Source organism: Poecilia formosa, unplaced genomic scaffold (assembly GCF_000485575.1).
Source record: "Poecilia formosa unplaced genomic scaffold, Poecilia_formosa-5.1.2 Scaffold7, whole genome shotgun sequence".
Taxonomy (NCBI): Eukaryota; Metazoa; Chordata; class Actinopteri; order Cyprinodontiformes; family Poeciliidae; genus Poecilia; species Poecilia formosa.
The window spans coordinates 1,851,877-1,873,102 of NW_006799946.1; the positions used below are offsets into that span (position 1 = coordinate 1,851,877).

The 21,226-nt window shown below is 39.0% G+C and overlaps 1 protein-coding gene across 2 annotated transcripts in view; it reads right to left on the reverse strand.

Moving 5' to 3' along the window:
• Positions 1 to 21,226, reverse strand: part of ttyh2 (tweety family member 2) — a 56,866-nt gene that overhangs the window by 23,131 nt on the left and 12,509 nt on the right. For both annotated transcript variants that reach the window (XM_016681364.1, XM_007571296.2), the window contains exons 2-4: positions 14,207 to 14,379; positions 8,091 to 8,202; positions 961 to 1,181 (exon numbers count right to left, since the gene is read on the reverse strand). In XM_016681364.1, the coding sequence (XP_016536850.1) occupies positions 961 to 1,181; positions 8,091 to 8,202; positions 14,207 to 14,379 (506 nt within the window). The remainder of the gene's footprint in view (positions 1 to 960; positions 1,182 to 8,090; positions 8,203 to 14,206; positions 14,380 to 21,226) is intronic.

The window sequence follows — 21,226 nt, forward strand, 5'->3', positions numbered from 1 at the left end:
ATATTTTTGACTGATATCAGAATGGCCAATAATCTCAAATAATTAAAAGAGTTCCACACATTGCGCTTGGTAAGTTAGTTTCCATGTTAGAGCCACTTTTTAAATAAGTGGGTGATGCAGCCATGTAAAATCATGTATTATGCAATGCAAAGTGATATATCCGGGTCGTGGCATGCTGGATTTCACTCCCAACCCATAAATTAGGTATATCATTTGTGTGGTTGAATTGCTCAGGGACTGCATCTATAAAAATAACCTTGATATCATATGGTGGAGCATATTTGCTTCTCTAAGAACCAAAGGACTATATCTAGATTTAATGTTCATAAACACGTAATGCTTCATTCCTGGTCTGCGGGGAGTTTGACTCGTGCTTGGAAGTCTCCTCACATAAATTCCTCACAGCTCACCTAGCATGGACATCAGAGTATGAAGATGCAGCTCACTCCCTGGACACAAATAGCTGCATCCTGAAACCATTCTGTAATGGGCCTGCATTTTCAAAATGCATGCTCAACTTTTGCCCTCTGCATAAATTTGCCTATACAACAACTTTGTGCAATATTCATGGATAGAGTCAGAATTTTAAATCTGAAGGAAGATGCACTTTCTCTCAGGTGTGAAAAGGTGACATTTTATCATATATATAGCGCCTTGCCATGATAAACATAAAAAGGGTTTTCACATTTTATCTTAGAACCAGCAAATGTTAATGTAATCCTGATGAGATTTTATCAGTTCTTCTTTTCAGCAAAGAAGAACTGAAAAGCAAGTGCTGAAAATCACATAGCACTCTCCCTCCAGTTTACAATTCTTCCACTGCTTAGTTTTAGTAAATTGCATAAGGTTCCAAGAAAATACCCAAATGCAGAAAATGTCGCGGGGTATGAAAACAATTGCAAGCCACTGTAACACCCTCCACCCAATGAGTCAGACATGTATTTTTGGCTTCGTCTTCACCTGTAGTACTCTATATTTGCAGTCTGATCGGCGACGGTCGCCAGGTCCACTTTGGCCTCGTCCCAGTCGGGCAGCCCCAGCAGCTGTTTGATCACGTTGTCCGCCATCTGCTGCATGAACTGAAGGGTCTGCACGTAGTCACCCCTTGTGGCAAAGATCTCATCCAGCCTTGCTAGGTGCTGGTGGAGGCCAGTCCTCATGTTGCCCATTGTGCCTGTCACCTAGAGAGAAAAGGAGCAAAAAAATAAATAAATAAAAACTGCTGAACAAAATAGATTATTTAGGAAGATTGAATCCTAAACCATAAAAACTCAAAGCTCTAATAGTTTTATTTCTTGCTCTTACTGAACTGATCTGCTGTTCATTGTTCCCTTGCAGAGAGGACAAATGTCTAAATATAGATTTTTCTGTTGCTTGTAGCAGTGCACTCAGCCACCCGATGAATAGCTGCTCCTGTGGGGTCATTTCCTAGTTACACATGGAAGACCCTTAAGGATAAAACTATGTGTTTGAGCAGGGCTTTTTTTTTTTTTTTTTTTTTTTCCAGGCCACTGTGATGCCTCAGAGCGTATTTTTAATTTCAATCGCCGCAATAAAAATTAACATAGCTACGTATTAATGTGCTCTTTGGCATATGTACGCTTCTGCAAAATTTTACAGCATCTCAGAGAACATCAAATGGAAACATAATTTTACCACATCTAATGTACTTTTAAGCTGTGGGAAACATTTCTTGAAGTTTATAAGAGATGCTGGGGGCGCAAGCTGCCATTTATTATTGACTACTTCCTTCAGCCTGGGAAATATTGAAAAAGGATAAAGGCCGAGTGATCTTAAAAATGAGATGGTTCTGTGTTAAAAGTGTGGACGAGACCGAAGGGAAGGCACAGTGTGGGAGAGATGCAACACCAAGCGTAGGCGTCAAATTTAAATAAACACCTTTTAGAGAGTTTAGAGGTGAAATAGTGGTTTTGATGTTTTTGCAATCAAACATTTAAAAAAAAATAAATTATTGTTACAAAGCCATTTGTTTTGTTTATTTATTTAAGCCCGTAATAGTACAGCATCTGATTAATTCGATGAGGTGAAAGAATGATCTTCTAAGTCAACTGACAACAAAAGCTCAGGCATTTAATGTGATGAATTACACTATTGTAATCCGTTGCCAAGGACATCATTATCCCACATATGGGTGTAAACATATTCTCTGCGAATGCTACCCATCAATTTGGTATTTAATTGCTATACGTTTTTGCTCAGGGGGAGAAGCTGCTTGTAGAGAAATAGCAGTCACTGAGACATCCTGCTATTTGATAATTAAAAAGGGTAATGCATGCCCCCATTCAGCTCGAGGTGCCAACATATATTGTTTTTGTGTTTGTCGGGGACATTGTTTGCTGGAGCTGAAACGAGGACAGGTTGGTCGGAAGTAATTAACTGGGTTTGTCTTCGACATAAACCACGCTTTATAAAAACAAAAACAAAAAGAAAAACTGAAGCTTAAAATAAAGAGGAAGGAAACGAGCTGGCTGGCTTCACAAATACTTATTGGTGAATGTCATTTTAAGAGACCAAAAGAACAATGTCAGATGTTTGGTCAGATGTTTGGTCAGGGGTGAAGAAGATCACACCCTTCAAGCGAAAGGAGGATCAGATACGTGGGATTCTGGACAGAGCTCATGAACTGAACACAGTCTTTCACAGTTTAGTTCAGGAACAAGCTAATCGCCCTCCTCTCCCGCTGCCCCCCAGCGAAACAGACGTCCCACCCTCCTCTGACCCTCAGCTTTCCTGTCAAACATCAGATGTTTCATCTTCCACCTCAGACTTATCTGCTTTGACAAATTGATCTTCAATGCAACCAGGAAATGTTGTTGCTCCCTTCACCTCCCCTTCCAACTTTTCTGGATCTATAAGTGAGGTGAAGAGGCAACAGGGGAGACTGAACCTTGAACAAGGCTCCAGGTCCAGACGGTGTCAGTCCCAGGGTCCTGAAGGCCTGTGAGATTCTGCAGCACCTCCTCAACCTTAGCTTGACCCAAGAGAAGGTTCCATTTTTGTGGAGGGCATCCTGCCTTGTTCTGATATCAAGAAAACTCACCCTTTGAGTTTTCTTCCGCGATCTTCTTGTATCTGTGATCTTTCAGCAAGATCACGGATACAAGAAGCTGACGTGTTTTTTCCGCAGGATATCTGGGGTCTCAAGAGGGTTAGAAGCTCGGTCACGACCCACTGAGAGGAAGCCTAGAGAAAGCCCCAGGACACGTTGGAGGGACTATGTTTCTCAGCTGGCCCCAGAGGAGCGAGCCCAAGTGGCTGGAACCAGCATAAGTATAGCCACTGCTTATGCTGGTTCCCCCCACAACCCAAACCCAAATATTCTTTTCCTTTCGGCTTTTTCCCTTTAGGGGTCGCCACAGTGAGTCATCAGTCTCCACGTAACCCTATGGAGATATAAACCCAACTCCAAATGAACCAGATGAATGGATGGATGAAGAAAATTTGCTCAAATAAAACACAGTGGTGTGACTGATGGCTGTGACACTGTGACAGTTTCTAATTCTTCCCTCCATGTAGGCTAATGTTAAGCCAAGATGTGATGCACTTCAACAGGAAATCAATTTTTGTATCAAACATTTATTTTTCTGCTTCCATTTCATCCTTTGACCACTGAACGAATAAATAACAAGACAATCCAAAGTGCAGCTGCTATATTCAAGGTTGTAGTGTTTTGTAGTTTATTTGATCATTCCCAGGTACTTTTCCCCTTGCAGATCGGGGAGATGAAAATTGCAGATGCAGAAATGTAGGCATGTATCTGATCCTTGCTGCTTGTGTGAGAATGAGAATTTTTATCTGAAACCCTTAGGGAACTAGCCAATCCGACTAATCTCTACTCTCTGTCTGGGTCTAATCCTCACTGTGTAAGTGATGTGCACCGATCTTAAAGATAGGATTCTTAGCCACATTTTTTATCTCACTCTGAGGTTTATAGGCCACAGAGAAGTCCTCTTTTCCCGTCATATTTTCTACGCAAACATTTTGCAGTTTAGTTTAAGGCTTTTTTTTTTTTTTTTTACTTGAGGATGCTCATTTGCCAAAGGGAGAAAAAGACCAAGGTGACAAAACTTGGATAAATGACACATTACCTCAGGCTGGGGGGAAAAAAAAGTGTATTTCAACATTATGAATTCTGATATTGGCTTAAGGTCATTTGAGAAAGATTGATAAATGGGTTGTATTTAAAGTTTTGCTTTTCACATGGAGTCATTGTGTCACATTTATTCCCTAATATGTGATAAAATGTTGTTTTGTGTAAAAACCATACCTTAAGAATGTACTTCCTTTGACATAAATCTGATAGGCAAATGTGGACACAAAGGATTTTTCGACACCATGTATAAGGCTAAAATCACATTTGTACATAAGGTCAAATGTTGGACAAACTAATGAACAAACTCTTGTTACTAAAGCCAAAGAAAAGACATGATAAAGTGTAACGAGCAATACAATTCAATGAGACATTTGAACTGAAACTAGATTTTTTAAAATATTTCTTTTTCCTCTCAGCGTCACCGAATCTGAAATTGAGAAGCAGCTTGATACTTCTCTTCAGCTTTAATTTATTGTGTTGGCTTTACTGCCAAGCTTCCTCGTTTAATAGTGAATGTGGGAGTTGGAGCATGAAATGGAACATGGGTTGGAAGTGCTCGGGCAGCTTAGTCCCATATGAAGATGGACCAATCTCAATGGCTTGCAGTGCATCTTTCTAAAAATCTCTGTTTCTATTTTTGCCCGAAACTTAACGGCGAGAGAGTTTTAGAAGTCGTTTCTCAATTAGCACAACAGGTGGTTAGGGCTTGTTGAGGAAAAACTAATATGTTTAAAGTCAATTGCTTTTTTAGTTTTCCCAAGTGACATTTCTGTGTAAAACAAATTATCAGAATTTGTTGTACGTGATTTATGAGCTTCATAACACCATTGCCCACTGTAAAACAATTTTCTTACACCATTTCATGTAATAACACATAGTTCATAAATGCACATCTATCATATATTGTGCATTTCTGCAGAAGACACTGGGACACATTTATAAAAAATATATATATTTGGGTGTCCATACATCTTAGGTGTGTTTAATGAAACAATGTATCCACTGAACAGAATCGGGTATTAAAAATAAACATCTGGAAACAATTATTTTAAATCCATCCCACTATTTATGTACTTAAACTACACAAAATAGAAAGAGGATGCAGTTACACTTATTGAAAATAAGGTCAGGCAAAAATATGAGCGGCTCGGTTTAGCTTTACTCTCGGTTTTGAACATAGGCATGTCCAAGATGACCCTCAGCTTAGAAAAAAGGCTTAGATTCACTAGTTCGGAATTCTGTTTTATCAAGATCTATTTATATGGAACATACAGAAAGCAAAGCCTCTCCTGATCATGATCCCTCCTTTTACTCAAAGCTGAAAACCCAATATTTTTAAACCAAAATATTTAACCCAAATATTTTTTTTTTTTAGTCCTGAATTCAAAAAGAGGAGTTATCCTCCCACTATGGGTCACATATAAAAAAGCTGCACCTTGTGGTACAGTTCATTTAGCTAGAGTCAAGGTGGTGACATAAGCAGGAAAAATACATTGCAGGCTGAGCCGTATATCAAAGCCAAGGCTGTAGGTAATTATAGCAGACCTCCAGTTAGCACCTTGAAAATGCAGTTTCACCCTCTTCTCTATACTGATTGGCTCTGTCTTTACTTTGTCAATGGTCGATCGTCCACGATGGACAAGGGAAAGTTTGATCTATTGAGCAAGACATGTCTTTTAACCCTAACAAATATATAAACTCTATTTTATGCAATTGCTACAAAAAAAAAACAAACAAAAAAAAAAAAACAGTGTGAAGTAATGCACATTCAGAATTGTGCAGAAGGCGAACATCTAGTTCGTGTTTGCATTCCGGCTAAATGTTCAGTGAATGACCCAGACGTCAACCCGGTCCACTGGGCGATTACTTACACCCATCTTCGAACAAAAGAGTTATTATGAACTCCTTTAATGTCACATCAATCCTGTAACAGTGAATAGAAAGCATCCTGACTTTTTCCAGATCTAACGTTCCTGTTTAAGATGATGTAAGCCGGGGATTTCTTTAAATCACACTCTCAGCTAGACACATGATAAGCATATATTCCAGACCGTAACTAATCGCCGTCTCAACTCAAACAGTCAACAGTCTTTCTTCCTTATTTTGTCCTTCTCTGAGCGAACTCTCTTCTAAACTCTCTTGGAGTTGGGCTAAAAGGCATTTGTGTGGGCCAGAAAGGAGTTTGGAACTCATTGTCGAAAGATTTCAATACCGATTTCAGTTCCCGACTCTGCCAATCAGGCATCCCAGCATTGCTTCTTGTTCTTCCAAATCAAAGGGCTTTGTCTCCTGGGATCATGGTTGATTAGGTGGGGGGAGACCGGGAGCTGTGTGCGGCACACTGGGCTCTTTGTCCGGCTCAAGAATTAGACTCCTTAACAGTCTATAGCTGCATGCAACAAACTCACTCATGCACACACACACTGCACTAAGCTCTTATGTGTGCAAGTGAAAAATAAAGGCCTCCGTGGCCTTTAATGTGTTTGCACAAGTTCACAAATCCCAAATAGTCTATGTGGTAATGATTATCGTGTCTCGCTTAAGTGGCACTGAGGATAAAATGGGGGAAGAGTCTAGAAATTTCAATGGCGATATTCACTATCAATGGATGCAATTTGGAGATGCAAAGAGATCCATGCCTCTGTCTAATGCAAGCTTAGGATGCAGTCATATGAAAAAAAAAAAAAATAAGTGGGGTAAATCAGTGGCTTCTCCTAGTTAATGCCCACAAAATGGGAACTAATCCCAAAGGCCTCAGCTCAACTTGTCAAACATGTTTTCAGTTTTAATTTTTTATGAATAGTCAGGAAGATGGGGATGAAACTCTAATAAAAATCTCAGTTCACTTTCCCTCACCAGTGCAGTTAAATGTCCTAACATGACACAAAATAGCTACAAAGTAAGAGTGCTGTGGACTCTTCACTCTCGCTGCAAAGTGTTTACTACCAAGGCCGCTTTGAGTCGTAGCACTGAGTAGCTCTCACAGAAGCACATTAATCTCCATTAACACAGATGGAGACTTAATCCCTGCTCTTCGACAGCCAGAGGGCCCAGGGTCAATGCCTGGGAAGACACTTTTGCAGAATAGTTGCTGGTAATAGACTACCAAAAGAAGGAAAGCACGATTAAAGTTACTTTCCCTCACCCACTAAGCAGAATAATTAGCAAAAGTTTTCAGACCCTCAATGCAAACTTCTATTTGTTTTCAATAGAAGTTGAAATCAAGAAGAAATCAATTAGACACTGATTTCTCTGTGACAAATCAGTGTCTAATTCTTAGGTGGATAAAACGAAATACATGGTTCTGTGTATGCATGTGTGTGCCAACTGTAGAATGCATCGTGATCCCAAAGTATTTGAACTGGATTCATTTAATAAACATAAAAAAAAAAAAAATCATACTTCCTATTTATGTTTTTACCACATGATACTTTATTCTCCAGACAATAGAAGACAGTTCTAAGAGCTGTTTAGTCACAGCTCAGAAGACCTTATATTACAAATATAGATTTTAGCCATATTTTGTGGGAAAATATTTCTTAGTCAAAAGCTGATTCGACTGGGATAGGAAATTTTGAAGCTGTAACCTTCATTTAGACATCTGAGTGATGGCTGGGTAAAAATAGCATCATGTGCGCACAAGACAAACAGGAGTGAGTGCAACGCTTTGTTTTCCACTGAGGCTACAGTGGCCGGAGGAGAGCTTTTTGTGTGTTGACAGGCTGTCAATTTTCGCACAGTAAATCAAAGCTATAAAAAAAAAAAAACACCAGAAAACACTTAAATACATAGTGAGTCGAGTCTTTTGAGATTTCATCCTTGCTCAGGCGTTTGTACTGAAAGTGTGTCTGAGCGATTCAAAACTACCTCCACTGCAGTTTAAAACTACTCAAGCGTTTTCTGTCTATTCTGGCTCCGTTGTGAGGCAATTTAAGCTATTTGTTGTGTGGTAGAAGCGATTTGGTGTCGAACTTACCAGGCTGTCTACACCACCCAGGGTGTGGTTAGCATTGTACAGGGAGTAGGTCAGCTGATAAACGCCATCATTGGTCTCACTGTTGCCATAGAAACCCACACCCACAGAGATGCTGCAGTGAAAAGAGGGGAAGGACAGGTAAATCTTTGATGAGTTAATGAGTTGAGCAGAGTTCTACAGTTGCTGATGTCTTTTTATATCCACAGGGCTGTTGCCTTAAAGTCAGAAGGTCATGGTTACAATTCCTGGTCTGGGGTCTTCTGCAAGGACTTTGATGTCCAGTTAGTCCATCTTCCTCCCAGTACCATTCATGTTATGTTAACTGGCCTGTCTAAATTCCCTTGGGTGTATGTGCGGGTGTGTGCAATACCTGAACAGAGCACAGATATTGCCCAGTGATGGACCTTAAGAATATTTTTTTATTTGTTCTACCAACAAAAATCTACTCATTTACTGACAGCTTTCAAGAAAATATCATACAAATGTTAACCATTATGTAATGCATTTCATTTAAGACCTACAGAAATGTGAATGCTGTTAACAATACCCTCTAAGCCCAAAATGACACAATTTGTTTGCATGATTTTAAACCACGTCAGCAGGCGCAACAATCCATAGATTGGATTTGTTCAGCTGGAGCGCAGGAAAAGATAATTCTTAGTGGGGAAAAAAAAAAAAAAAAAAAGACACTCCCAGGGCTTTGAAATTCTTTTATGTGTGACAGAGGTTTTGGATCTACTATCTTACCTTGACACAAACAGAACTCATCTTGTAGAAATCCATAATTGTCCCAAGTGGGAACATGCTCCAGATAGAGGCCAAGATTGGGTCAGGTCAGCACTAAAGGGAGAACCTTAGGTAAGCCTTCTGAACACTTAGACTCAGTGTAAAAATCACCTGAAACCACTGATCCTGCAGAATTGATAATAATGGTACTGGAAGCTACTTTTGGATTAAGCAGAAAGACAGCAGCTATTTTCTTAATTACTGCGGCAGACACATTGCCTCATTAACTGACCTCCTGCAGACAAACCACCCAATCTGAAGGTTTTGTCCAAACTATTAGGGAAGTAAGTAGGAAAAACAGCAAACCGACAAAGCGCAGATTGTAGGGATTACTGACACACACCAAGTTGATCTTACTGCAATCAACTTGTGATTTTTATGTTCTAAAATAATCCTATTCACTACGACAAACGCACAGTCAGTGCTTTGAGGTGTGGACTTTACTAATGATAATCATAAAAAAAATATATATTAATGGACGATCTTGTCATGTAAAGGTTTAGAACATTTAAGAGAGCTTTGTAAAAGTCTGTTAAATTCCAGCACAAGCTCACTAGATCACACAGATCAGGTGATCACTGGAGCCCAACAGCAGTCATGGAGTGGTGGAGAGCACGGAAAGATACATGAAAAGCAGCATTCAATATTACTTTATGAACTCTTCCGCAGTTAAAACATCAATACACCGTTGTTTCAAAATGAAAATATTAGTTTTCTTTTCTTGCATTATTTGAAAATGTTTAAATATAGATTAGAATAGAATAGAATGTACTTTATATTTCCTCAAGGGAAAATTGCTTATCTGTTGACAAGCTGCTCCATCCAAGGTGTTCACTATGAGTAAATACTAGAGGTGCAAGCGATTGCAGTTTTCTGGCCGATAGTTTGAATATGAAATGCTGCTGAGTCATGCAAGAAATGTAAACAACAACAAATATAGCGTTTATCTTCTGCCAACAATAAACACTACTGCAACTGAACATGAAAATCAGACCCACCAAGTGAAGCTCACACAACATTATGCATTTTATGTGTAATTTTATGACATGAAATGACAGGAAAATGCACTGAAGTCTGTACTACAATGTGATAAAGTACTTTAGCAAGGCACACTACAGGCCTCTCTCTGACCTTGTCAACTGTCAGCCAAACTCATGCAGTAGCACGAGGAGTTAGGGGTGTGTGAGGCGCCAAAGGACACATTGTGAGTACTTAGGGTTTTTTCTTTTAACTATAAAAGAACAAATGTGAAAGCTGCATTTGGACGAGTCTTCAATGTAATCAGTCTTCAAATGTGCCATTGAAGGATGCGGCTATTGTAGTGTGACATATTTTTATAACTGAATGGGAAATAAAATACCAGTAATTGTTTATATTTACGAAAGGTAAAATTTCAGAGGTGAACAGATACTGATATCCAGATACTGTTTATCTCAACATATCATTGGAAAATAGCTGCCATCAAGTAAATAAAGGCTAAAAAGAGAGGAACCATCTGGACTAACAGGATTTGCATGAAGACAATTTCTGTCAAGCTTGGTGTCCAGTACAATTGGCAGCACCATCCATCAGGGGCTGCCTCTAATTGAGAGAGTTGGGATTTCGATGAAGGACTGTCGAGTCCCAACATCCTTGGTCTCAGACTTTAATTACTGTAATTTGTAAAATTAAGTCTTGCCAAGAAAACGCCTTTTAAATAACAATAAATAGTAATCGAAGTTTCTAACTGTAAAAGAAGAGCGAGGGCAACTTTTTATAGCCACATTGTGTAATAGTTGTGAAACAGATAAAGATTTCTAACCGAGACCAGATTTAAAACATTTTACCGATGCAACCTCAATCACGAGGTTGTTCACTGGTTCTTGATACCAACAAGCGGCGATTGGATTCAAACATCAACACTCTTTCAGTAAAATCCTCAAAAATCCTCCGTCTGCGGAGAGGACATGGTGATTAAGGTGGAGACCTCTGCGGTTTTTAATAATGATTGCACAACACAAGGTCCCTCAACCAAGACAGATGCGGCGTTCCCGTTTTAATCAAGTTATCGAGATCTGCATCAGATTCCAGTGGGTTCGTTTTTAATTATTGCTGACAATGTGATCAATCAAATTCAGGTTTGGAGGTGCAGAGACATGCATTCTTTTTCACTACAAGACAAACGCGCCAAAGAAACTATCCTAAACCCCCTGAGGAAAAGCAATATGCCCATTTGAAAAAGAGCTACAAGGAATCGTTGCTTAAATGTGGACCTTATCTCGGCCCAACAGAGCTTCACAGTGAGCTTTGCCTCTTTGTTTTAGCTACCCCACCTTGGTTTAATGTTTTGGCCTGTTGTTTCATTGTCTATTTATTTTAGCTGCCTTCGACTGTGGTTTTTCATAAAAAGTGCTTAAATTCTTCAGCAAGACATCTGGCACCCAGGAAGGGAAAGATGCTACAAAGCAGTAGAGGATGTGTTGTTTATACCTTTTTTCCCATGAGCATTATCATCAATAACTTTGATCAGTAGAGGTTAAATTTAACCATGGTAGGCAATATTACCCAATCAGGCGAGTTCTGACGTATTTGTGTTACAATGGATTTGATCAATTTTCAGATTTTTATAAGTGATTTTCTTTTTTTTTTCAAAACCATGTATTAATTTTCTTGAAATTCCCAAAATGCACCATTTTCTTTAGTTCTGTAATATAAAATCCCAAAGAACGACATTAAAGTGTTCTGTAGTAATTCAAGAACACAGGAAAACATTCATAGTTTGACAAACAACCCGGTTCTTTCAACACAATCTGACAACAAGGGGCAATGAATTAAAACTACAAGTCAATAACATGCATTTTGGCTCCAAGCAACTTATTTTGTCCTGATTTACTCTGGGGTTTGATTTTACTCTTCTTATTTAGATTTTTAGAATACGCATCTCTGAATAGTAGGAGAGTGACACATTTAGGAAACTTTAAGTAACAAACAGAAATAAATGAAATGCACATGTTGAAAGCTTGTTTACTTGGCATGAGCTGCAGCCACTATGAAATCGTTAAAGGCAGAAATCACTGAAAAAAAAAATGTTATCACTAAAGTAAGTGTATTAATAGTGTTTTTATACAAATATATATCAAACAATTATGTCTGGGTGGTCTGGATTCTTCATATTCAGTTTGCAAGATATTAAAGAGCATTTTTTTAATACAAACATTTAACTTTACATCGGTAAATATGTAAACCAAAAACAGCGTAATTCCCCTGTGTTTTTCTCTTTAGCCAGCACTGATGAGAGTTTTAGTATATTTTGGACAGCCACAAACCACTGTGTTCGTCAATGAGCTTAAAACCCCACAGTGCTCGTAATTCTTGGGTTTTAATTTAATATCTCCAACCAGCTGATGAGCGTGGCTGTCACATGGTTCAGTCCTGGTAATAAATTCAATTATCTACTTTGAGCACTCCCATCTTACCAACAGAGCCGGTCTGCTGATGCTGGTGCTGCATCAGTCCGCGTGTTCCTGAAACTTTATTAACAGCATTAAGGGTAACCTAAACACTAATCTATGCTGCAAACATGAGAACAAAAATCTGAAGTTGGATCCAGTGACCTACTCGACAACGATGTTGGCCATCCTGATTTCCTTTTACTTGCTGGGGAAAGTCCAGCTGAGCTATTAGCTGTTTTCACTAAGCCCACAGTTTTGATTTTAAATGTCATTTTTCCTTTGAAGTGGAAAATCATCATAATTAACATAAAGCCTTTCAAGCATTCATCTCCGTGTAATTAATCAGTATAATGTGTTTCACTCAGTGGCAAAGTTCCTAAAATAAATGGGCTTTTTAATAACATTCTAATTTATTGAACAGGTCTGTATGCATGTGTGTGTACCTTCATCGCATTATATACATTAGGGCTTATGCTGGTCAGATGTTTTTAGGTGCTGCATTCGTGTAGGTCAGAAAGTGACCGTCAGGTGAGTGGTGCAGTGTTGTTGTTTCTAAGTGCCTTGTGTATAGCGCGCATGTGGAATGGATTTGCAAAGGGGTCAGGTGCATTGTGCTGGTTTAGGGCGCCATGGCGATGATGCACGTTGGGGACGTGGTTGTGTTCGCGTGGGTCAGGTGCGGTGATGGTTTTTGTTCGAATCCTCTGAAAACATCCCGCAGGCATCCCTGGGCTTACACAAACACACACACTTCCTCAGTCTCTCTTTCGCCGCCGCTCACAATAACACCATTGTCTCGCTTGTACTATCCTCTTCATCACATGGAAATACAGCATTTCGAAACCCGCATCAGTGTTCAAACCGTGTGAAAGGATAGCGGCTTATATTTGGGGAAATTGTGGTGTTTGGAAGAATAAGTATTATTCTGAACCATTTTCATTTTTCGTCCCTATCCAGATCTTGAAAGTAGTTTAAATCTCATATTTTTTCAGACAAGATTATCCCTGGTTTCTACAGGATAGATGCATTGAACTTATTGAAATATTTCACTGGCAGCTTAGAGAGACTAAAAAGAAGCTATTACCAGTGTCCATCCATGCATGACAAAGAAAGAATAGTTTGTTGTCTTTATGTTTGCATATGAAATGTGTGTTACTCTTATTGTGTTATGCTCTACACAACATCTTTAAAAAAAAAACCTCAAAGCCTTTTCCTAGACATATTTTACTTGTAGCCTGCACTATTTATTCCATATAATTTAGGAAATAGGTGAAGATTGTCGTTTTGCTGGATGGAAAGTACAAACGTCCACATCCCCACACTACAAACAGTAGGTCAGTTTCTTCTACAACTTTTATTAAAATAAATGGTGAGCAAGCTTGTGGGATGTGCTTCATGCCAAGGAATCACAAGGTTTGGTAAAAGACGAATGGAGCCACACTGGAGCCCTGACACCGGAGTCTGTTAATCTGTAAATGCCATGAAACACAAACACATTCTCCCACTCTTTTGTGTATTCTGTGTGACCTTTTTAAAACCAAGTCCTATGAAAATGTTCAAAGAGTAAGGGTTATCAGAGAAATGTTATCTCTCCTTTTCTTACAGTTCAAAGAGAACTTGCAGAGGCAGATCAAAGACTGAATTCATCAAAAGGGGAAAAAAAAGAAAAAGGATGCTGACTGCCTTATTGTAGACCTAAATTTTGAGTTTTTGCACAATTAAAAACAGAAAATTAATCATGAGAATAAAGCAAATAAACTGACACAAATAGAAAAACTAGAAATAATAAATGAATGGTGTTTCAGTAAAGCTCACACACAGTGTTTCTTGATGGTGGAGCAAAAGTTCCTGGTGACTGACAGGCAATCGAGAAATGCAAACACACTCAGATTTTCTCACCATGTGATAAGACCTGCAGTCACAGCTGACCAGGTGACGCAGCAGGAATTGGGCTTCTTGGTCTCCTCTTCTTCATCTTTGCGACAGCAGCACAGGAAGCTCAGGTAGACGGCCAAACACAGGAGGTTAAGGCCGAGTCCTGCCGCTGCCACACAGCCCAGGAAAATGAGGGACTATAGGGGACAGAAGAGGAGGAGATTGTTTGCTTTACAATCAAAGGTAAACAGAGAGAGAGTCGTTATGCAATTCAGGGAACCTTTCATGTATTTATTTGAGCAATTTTCCCCAGAGAAATCATACTTTTTGTATGAAATGTCATGATGGACCAACATTACACAGCCATCATATGTACTTATTGCTCACAAAGTCCCAAATATGCATCTAGATATTTCTATACTTAGAGTATTTATGTCTGATTTGAAGCTTACAATGTTTTAGGCGTCAAAAAAGAAGTTTAGCAAAACAGTTCAGTCGTTAATTGTTCTTTAGAAGTTAAAATGGTAAATTTGTTTGTTTGTATAGAACAGCAAGTCATCCGCCGACTAAAATACAAACAAAACTTCACCCTTTTACTTAAAAAAATAATTTTAGTTTCGAGAAGAGCATATGAGGATTAAAAAAAGAAGAGGTGAATTCAAGATCATACTTTAGCAAATAGCACTGTGCTGTTCAACAGCCTAAAAAAAAAAGAAAAAAAGAAAAAAGGTTAACACTGTTTATTTGAACCAATGCTCTAGGGCTTCAAATGAAACTCTATCTCTCTTCCGAGTTGCTGTCATTATTTAACAATAAACCACATGAAAGCAATAAATTGTGATTATGTCAGTGGCAGTGCTGGCGACAAAGCCACAAGCATTCTGGTTGCCTGTCTCCAGCTGGAAAACAGAAGCCTCCCCTTACTTTGGCTTCTCTCCTCATGTCACCATAAACCCCCATCCCACCTTCTGCGAAACAGTGTAACGACAAAAATAGCAACAAGACTGTAACAGCCTCAAACGAATTCACCATCCATCTGTGAGCAGATGGGCTTCTTCAGGCTCAGGCTTCTTTATTATTATTTTTTTTTTTTACGCTTCCTCTTCCGTTTTAGCTCGTCTGAAATCCTTGTGATGCTGAGCCATCTGCTCTTTGTCTGTGATGTCATGTCTCCTGCATCCCAAGTGGTGTGATTAGAACGCATGAATAAAAAGAGTCTGCCGGATTATTTCAGATTCTGCGAAGTGGCAGGTAAACCAGCCCCCAAGCCACACTTAGAAATGCCCTCTAAATGCTAAACCCCAAACAGCACGGAAATTAGCGTATTAGCTTGAGACGAAGCTGAATAGAGCAAAAGGGACGCAACATTATGAAATTCTGTATTTACGAGAGGTTTACGCTCCAGTTCAGGTCCTGAACTGAACAACGCCAGGACAGTAAAACATACGCGCAACGTTGTGTTTTTGGTCTCACTTTTACACGACGACATAATTTTGACCAGACAGTAAAAGCAAAGCTCTGATTAACAGGCTCCAGAGTGAAACATTTTAGAAAAGCAATGCAGATCACGCCTAAATAAATCCACAACGAACTCAAGTTCAGGCTGGGTTTTTTTCACCCAAACACAACAACGGCAAACCTCGGTGTTCTTTCCATCTGTGCTTATGTGCCTCTTCAGATTTGTTTTAGCGCGTTAAAGCAAATTATGTTCATTGTGGAACATTTATGCTGCTAAAATGCGTGGATTACATGCGTCAGATCACATGGGCACCTCTGTACAAGCTCATAGCCTGGTAAAAACCATCCTACGCTATTTGCTTCGTACAGAGAGACTGGGCTCTCAGCTACTGAGAAACAATTGCTTCCTGGAGGTGTGGACTCTGTCGAAGTTTTGAATTTTATCCAGTTGCTAACATTTGCAAAGCGAGAAGTACCAAGTGGAACGAGACGGCCGTTAATCTTAATCCAATATTTTGGAAGTGTGGCCAGCATGGACTGAATGGCTTTGTTCACTTCACCTGCTTCCATTGTTAAAACTACAGGCAGACTGTAAAAGATAAGAAAGCAGAAAAATCAATGTCATCGTTCACAACTTCTCCTTCTGGTTGCCCATTAATCTGGTAGAAAATATATCAGAGAGAAACAGAGAATCAGGGTTAAGAGGAGAAAGCCCAGACTGTGTTGGAAGCAAGAATTTTTTCAAGCAGAGTTCCACGAAGGCAATAGCCAGGCAAGTAAGCTTGCGAAGTTTCATCTCCTCCTTTAGGCTTGATCACCTCCTTCAGACTCAACATAATTTCATTTTCATCTTCACACGGAACGTTCTCTTTCCACATTTCCGTAAACACATTTTTCTGGGATACACAACCGAAAACGCTTTTGGAAATGTTCTGTAAACAGGGTGTCAGGTAGCTGTCCTGTGGCTATATCTTTAATATGGTAATAAAGGAAAAAGTGGAGATGACTTTTCTGATCAACTTTTAGTGTTGTTAGTTGATTCTTTAGTAGCTTAGAGAATAAAGGGTTTGGAAGATTTTAACAGTTTCCATGCACCATGCAGAATCCCATAAAAAAACAAAAAACAACACTATACAAATTACCTTCAGTTGGGTCCCTTTTTTAAGCAGATAGAGAGTGAATGAAGTACTATTCTCAGACAGAGAGGCAGATGACACAGTCTACCAAGGTGAGAGAGAAAAAAACCCCGAAGCTCCTTGTGTCATCATCTGTCTGGGTCTGGATTCGGCTTGGAATGATGAAAGATTAAAGTTTTGAATGACGAAATTTGAAAGCCTAACCTGAGTGTGAGCGAAACGAGCACAGCAAAGTGAGAAAAAGATTTCGGTCTCATGTGGATAATATGATTTTCAGGGAGAGGGAGTTGGGTCGCAGACACTCAGATTATTTGAATAGGGAGAAGAAGTAGGTGGGAGGCTGAAAGGTGTCCCTGGTTTTATTACATGCAGGTCTCACATTGAGGAGGAATGACGAGTGAAATGGTGAATTACCCCTGTTTATTTCTATTAGGCACAATGTGACTGGCTTGTTTAAATTACCTTGCTTTTTGCTCATGATTTGTCTGCAGCCACACAGTGCAAAGAGCAGAGGGCAACTGAATAGGAATAAATCTGGCGTCTCATATTTGAGACTCCAGATTAGAAATATAAAGCAAAAGATAAACCAAAAGCCCTGTTTATGAGTTATGGGTCTTTTTGTCCTGTGAAGTTTGGAGATATAAATCAATTCAAAATCTGTTGGATACTACAATTAACAAGAGTTCTGAAAAAAAAAAAAAAAAACTCAACCAAGTCCCTCTTATTCCCTCTAAAGGAGTTATAAAAACACAAAAACATATATTTTTCTCGTCACTCTGCTCTTTTTTTCTCTGTAGTCCAGAGTTAAAATAATAGCTTCTGAATTATGGAGAGCCCATTCAGGATGCACATAGTGACTACACATGGTCAAACACATGCACTTACTCACAAAAGCACCGGAAAATACAAATGTGTTTTCATAGCTTCCAACCAGTACTCCATCGTTCCATTAGGCACAAAAAAACAACAACAAAAAACCCCACCATTTATCTTTTACAGAGCAGAGAGCAAACGAGGATCCTGCACAATCTCAAAAGTTTTGGAAAAGTAGAGAATTCTGATAAACACAGGATAAGATTCGAAAGATAAAAGTATTTATAAAGAGAACACGTTTGTATTTGCTAGTGCTATTCTCTTTTCCATTGTCTAAATGTTGCATCCATCCATGATTTTGACACAAATATGGAAACATTCAACAATAAACATTAGAATTTGCTCACAAAAAAGGTAACACATGAATAGAGACCTTTGGTAATTTGAGACAGGAAAAAGTAAGGAATCTGTGTATGAAAATTAAAAATTTGCATTAATTTCCTCTATGGTCAGATGAAGCTTGCAGGTCAGACCACTAACTGCTACCTCAGGTTGGATTGAGCAGTGTCCCATTGAAGCCTTAGACATTGTCACCTCTGCCTTTATTGTTTACACCGTTAATTTAAGAGGCTCCACTCTACTGTCCTTTTCCTCTTTGTTTCCTCTTTGCAGTCTCAGCAGACAAGGGGGAGGAGGGGCTGGGGTATGCAAAAGGCTGGAGGCAACAACACAGGAAAGACAGGAAGGAAGACCTAGCCGAGCAGTTTCTGAGATCTGGGCAGCCTCAGTAGAAGGGACAGATGAGCACAAAGGCGGTGGTGACATAATTACTGGGGGAGGGATTATGTGTGTAACTCAAGCTAAAAACGAGGTTGAATGGTGAGGCAGAAGATAGAACGAAGGAAAGAAAAAGACAGCGGTGCAAGTTAGACAAAGACACGGCAGGGTGCATGGGGGATGTGTATTTATGATGCAAAGGGACGTAGCTAAATCATCCAAATAGCTACCTCGAACACACTGATTCTTCTAGTGCTTTACGCATTTTCTCTATCATCTCAATTCTGTTGCAGAGACTTTGCCCGGAGGATGAAACGTTGCATAATACTACAATTTTCTTAAAATACTGAGGAAAATCGTGCTGAAAACATGAAATTAAAAGCACATGACAGGACATGGCCACCATGTTACCTTACCCAATTCTGACTAACAGACTCGATTTAAAAAATAGCACTTGACGTATAGTTATCAAAAGTTTATTTTTTATTTTTTTTTAATCAATCCTTTACTAACTCATGTGGCCGCTGCATGACCTTTATTTGGCATTGGTGGACGTTTCCAACTCAACTGAGTAATTGAAATGGAAACAAATTGAAAAATGGTTTCCAAAACCCACAAATCTGAAGTGCCCCATCCTTTAAGATGCTTTCCTTCATTAAAATATTCAGAAGTCTCCCAATTAGTGAACAAAGTCGACTCTTTATAAAAAAATAGAAAGAGAATAGCAAAACTTCAAACCTACCAGTGCATGGCCGCTCATATAAACGTCCAGGCCAGCAGAGAAGTAATCAAAGAAGTCAATTATGGATAAGAAGCAGTTCAGCTGGGACAATATGTTGTCTGATCAACAACATGTTGATCAGACAAGGATTAGTCATACGCGTCACGAATCTTGACTCAACGGAAGAGTGGTTTTTGGCATTATTATGTCAGGAAGCACTCAAAATAACTGTATTTATATACCAAAAACATATGGGGAAATCATATTTTGTTTTCAGCAGGAACAAAGAAGTTGATCAGAGTTGATGCGAGGGATCCAACTGCACGACACAGTTCTCAGCCCTTTTTTGAATAATTCTGAAGATCATGTGTCCTTCTGCTTCCACTTCACAACTATGTATTTTGTGATGTTTTGTCACATAGGACCAAAGTAAAAAATAAAATGGAAAAAGCTCAAATAATGTTAAGTTTTTTGAAAGGAAAATGAGGGGGGGTGAGGAAATCGATATCAAAAATATGTGAGTTTAGTATGATTTGTTAAAATAGCTGTTATTAGAAGCAGAACAGAAGCTAGTCGCTGACACTGGGCTGTCTCTCAAAGTGAATGGAAAATCAGTGCTTGTATGAACTGATGTGTGTGAAGCGAAACTAACTAGTGTGCAAAATACTCTGAACAAAGGGGGGAAAAAACTAGAAAAAAAAACATACAAACTAACACACAGACACACTCACACCAACAAGACAAAAGCTGAGGCATAAATGAGGCAACACTGACCCGGGTCAGGAAAGAACCCAGAGGACATTTATAATCCCCAAAGGCACATCAGAGGTATGATGAAAGCCAGAGGGAGAGTGATGGCACAGATGGGACGGTGAGATAAATGGAGAGCGATCCTATAATGGCCTAATACAATGACATCTTTAAAATATGGCAAACACTAACGCATTCTTAGACACGCATCCGAAGCGCTCCACCGAGAGAGCATCTATTTTCTCCTAAAGTACCAGAACCACCAAGAATTACTGAAACAGCCTACATGCATATGCTAAAAGAGAAATCCGGGTAACGATAAAGCAGAAATTAAAGTAATTCATTTGCTTGATAAATATTCTGAACTAAGTTTCCTTTATATCTATTCATCTGACATTTATTTAATGTAATATTTATTTCATATTTATTTTTTTTATATTTGTATTGTAGTTTCTATCTTGATGTTTTCAACTTGACAATTAAACCAGTTAGGCACTTAAGAACAAAGCTAAGTGGTAAATTTGCACTAGCATCTGCACATCTTCTGTACAGACATTTTAACATTAAATTAAAGAAGGATGTGAATCCAGAGGATGAATAAAACATCTAAGAGGATTCAAAAAAAAAGGAAACAATATTTTCTCTGGAATTATGTCTGACGTTAAAGCAGGCTACCACTTAAATCACGTAACATCATAAATTCAGCTTTGGGAACGAGTGAAAGTAGCCAAGTTAAAAGAAAATCTCAGTTTTATCGCTTTTGAGTGTTCAACTCAAATTGAAAAGTGTAGGATTTCTGTCTTCCTTTCTTATAGAAAATACTCTGGTCCCACTCCTTGTGTTCAGTTGCGCTCCTTTCCAGGATTAGGTTATGAGCAGGGCTATTGCTGCCACTGATACTGTGTTCCCTTTGTTTTTCTCTTTACCGGTGATTCCTCTCTTATACACAGACACACATCAGATACACAGATGAAATGTCACCGCTGCATCCAACATGAATAATGCATGACCTTTTGCAGCAGAGAAAAGCTAATTGTATTACGCTACAATGATCCAAGAAAATTAACAGAGGATTAAACAATTCAGCACATAAAGGAAGACATTAGTGTTGCTTCACACAAATATTACTTTACAGATGCAATTTACCATGAATGGAAGTCATGGGGAAGGGAGTCACTATGTGTGACTCGCTAACCAGCCCCTCCCCTCACAAAAAAAACAAAAAAACAAAAAAAAAACTGGTTATCAAGAAGCTATGATGAGTTTTAAAGGTTTTGTGACATGAGTGTTCTTTATTAACAATAATCAGACAGGGAATAGGCAAAAAGATAAAAGGAGAACACATTCAGGAAGGTTGAGAATCAAACCATCGCAGGCTCCATCAAGACC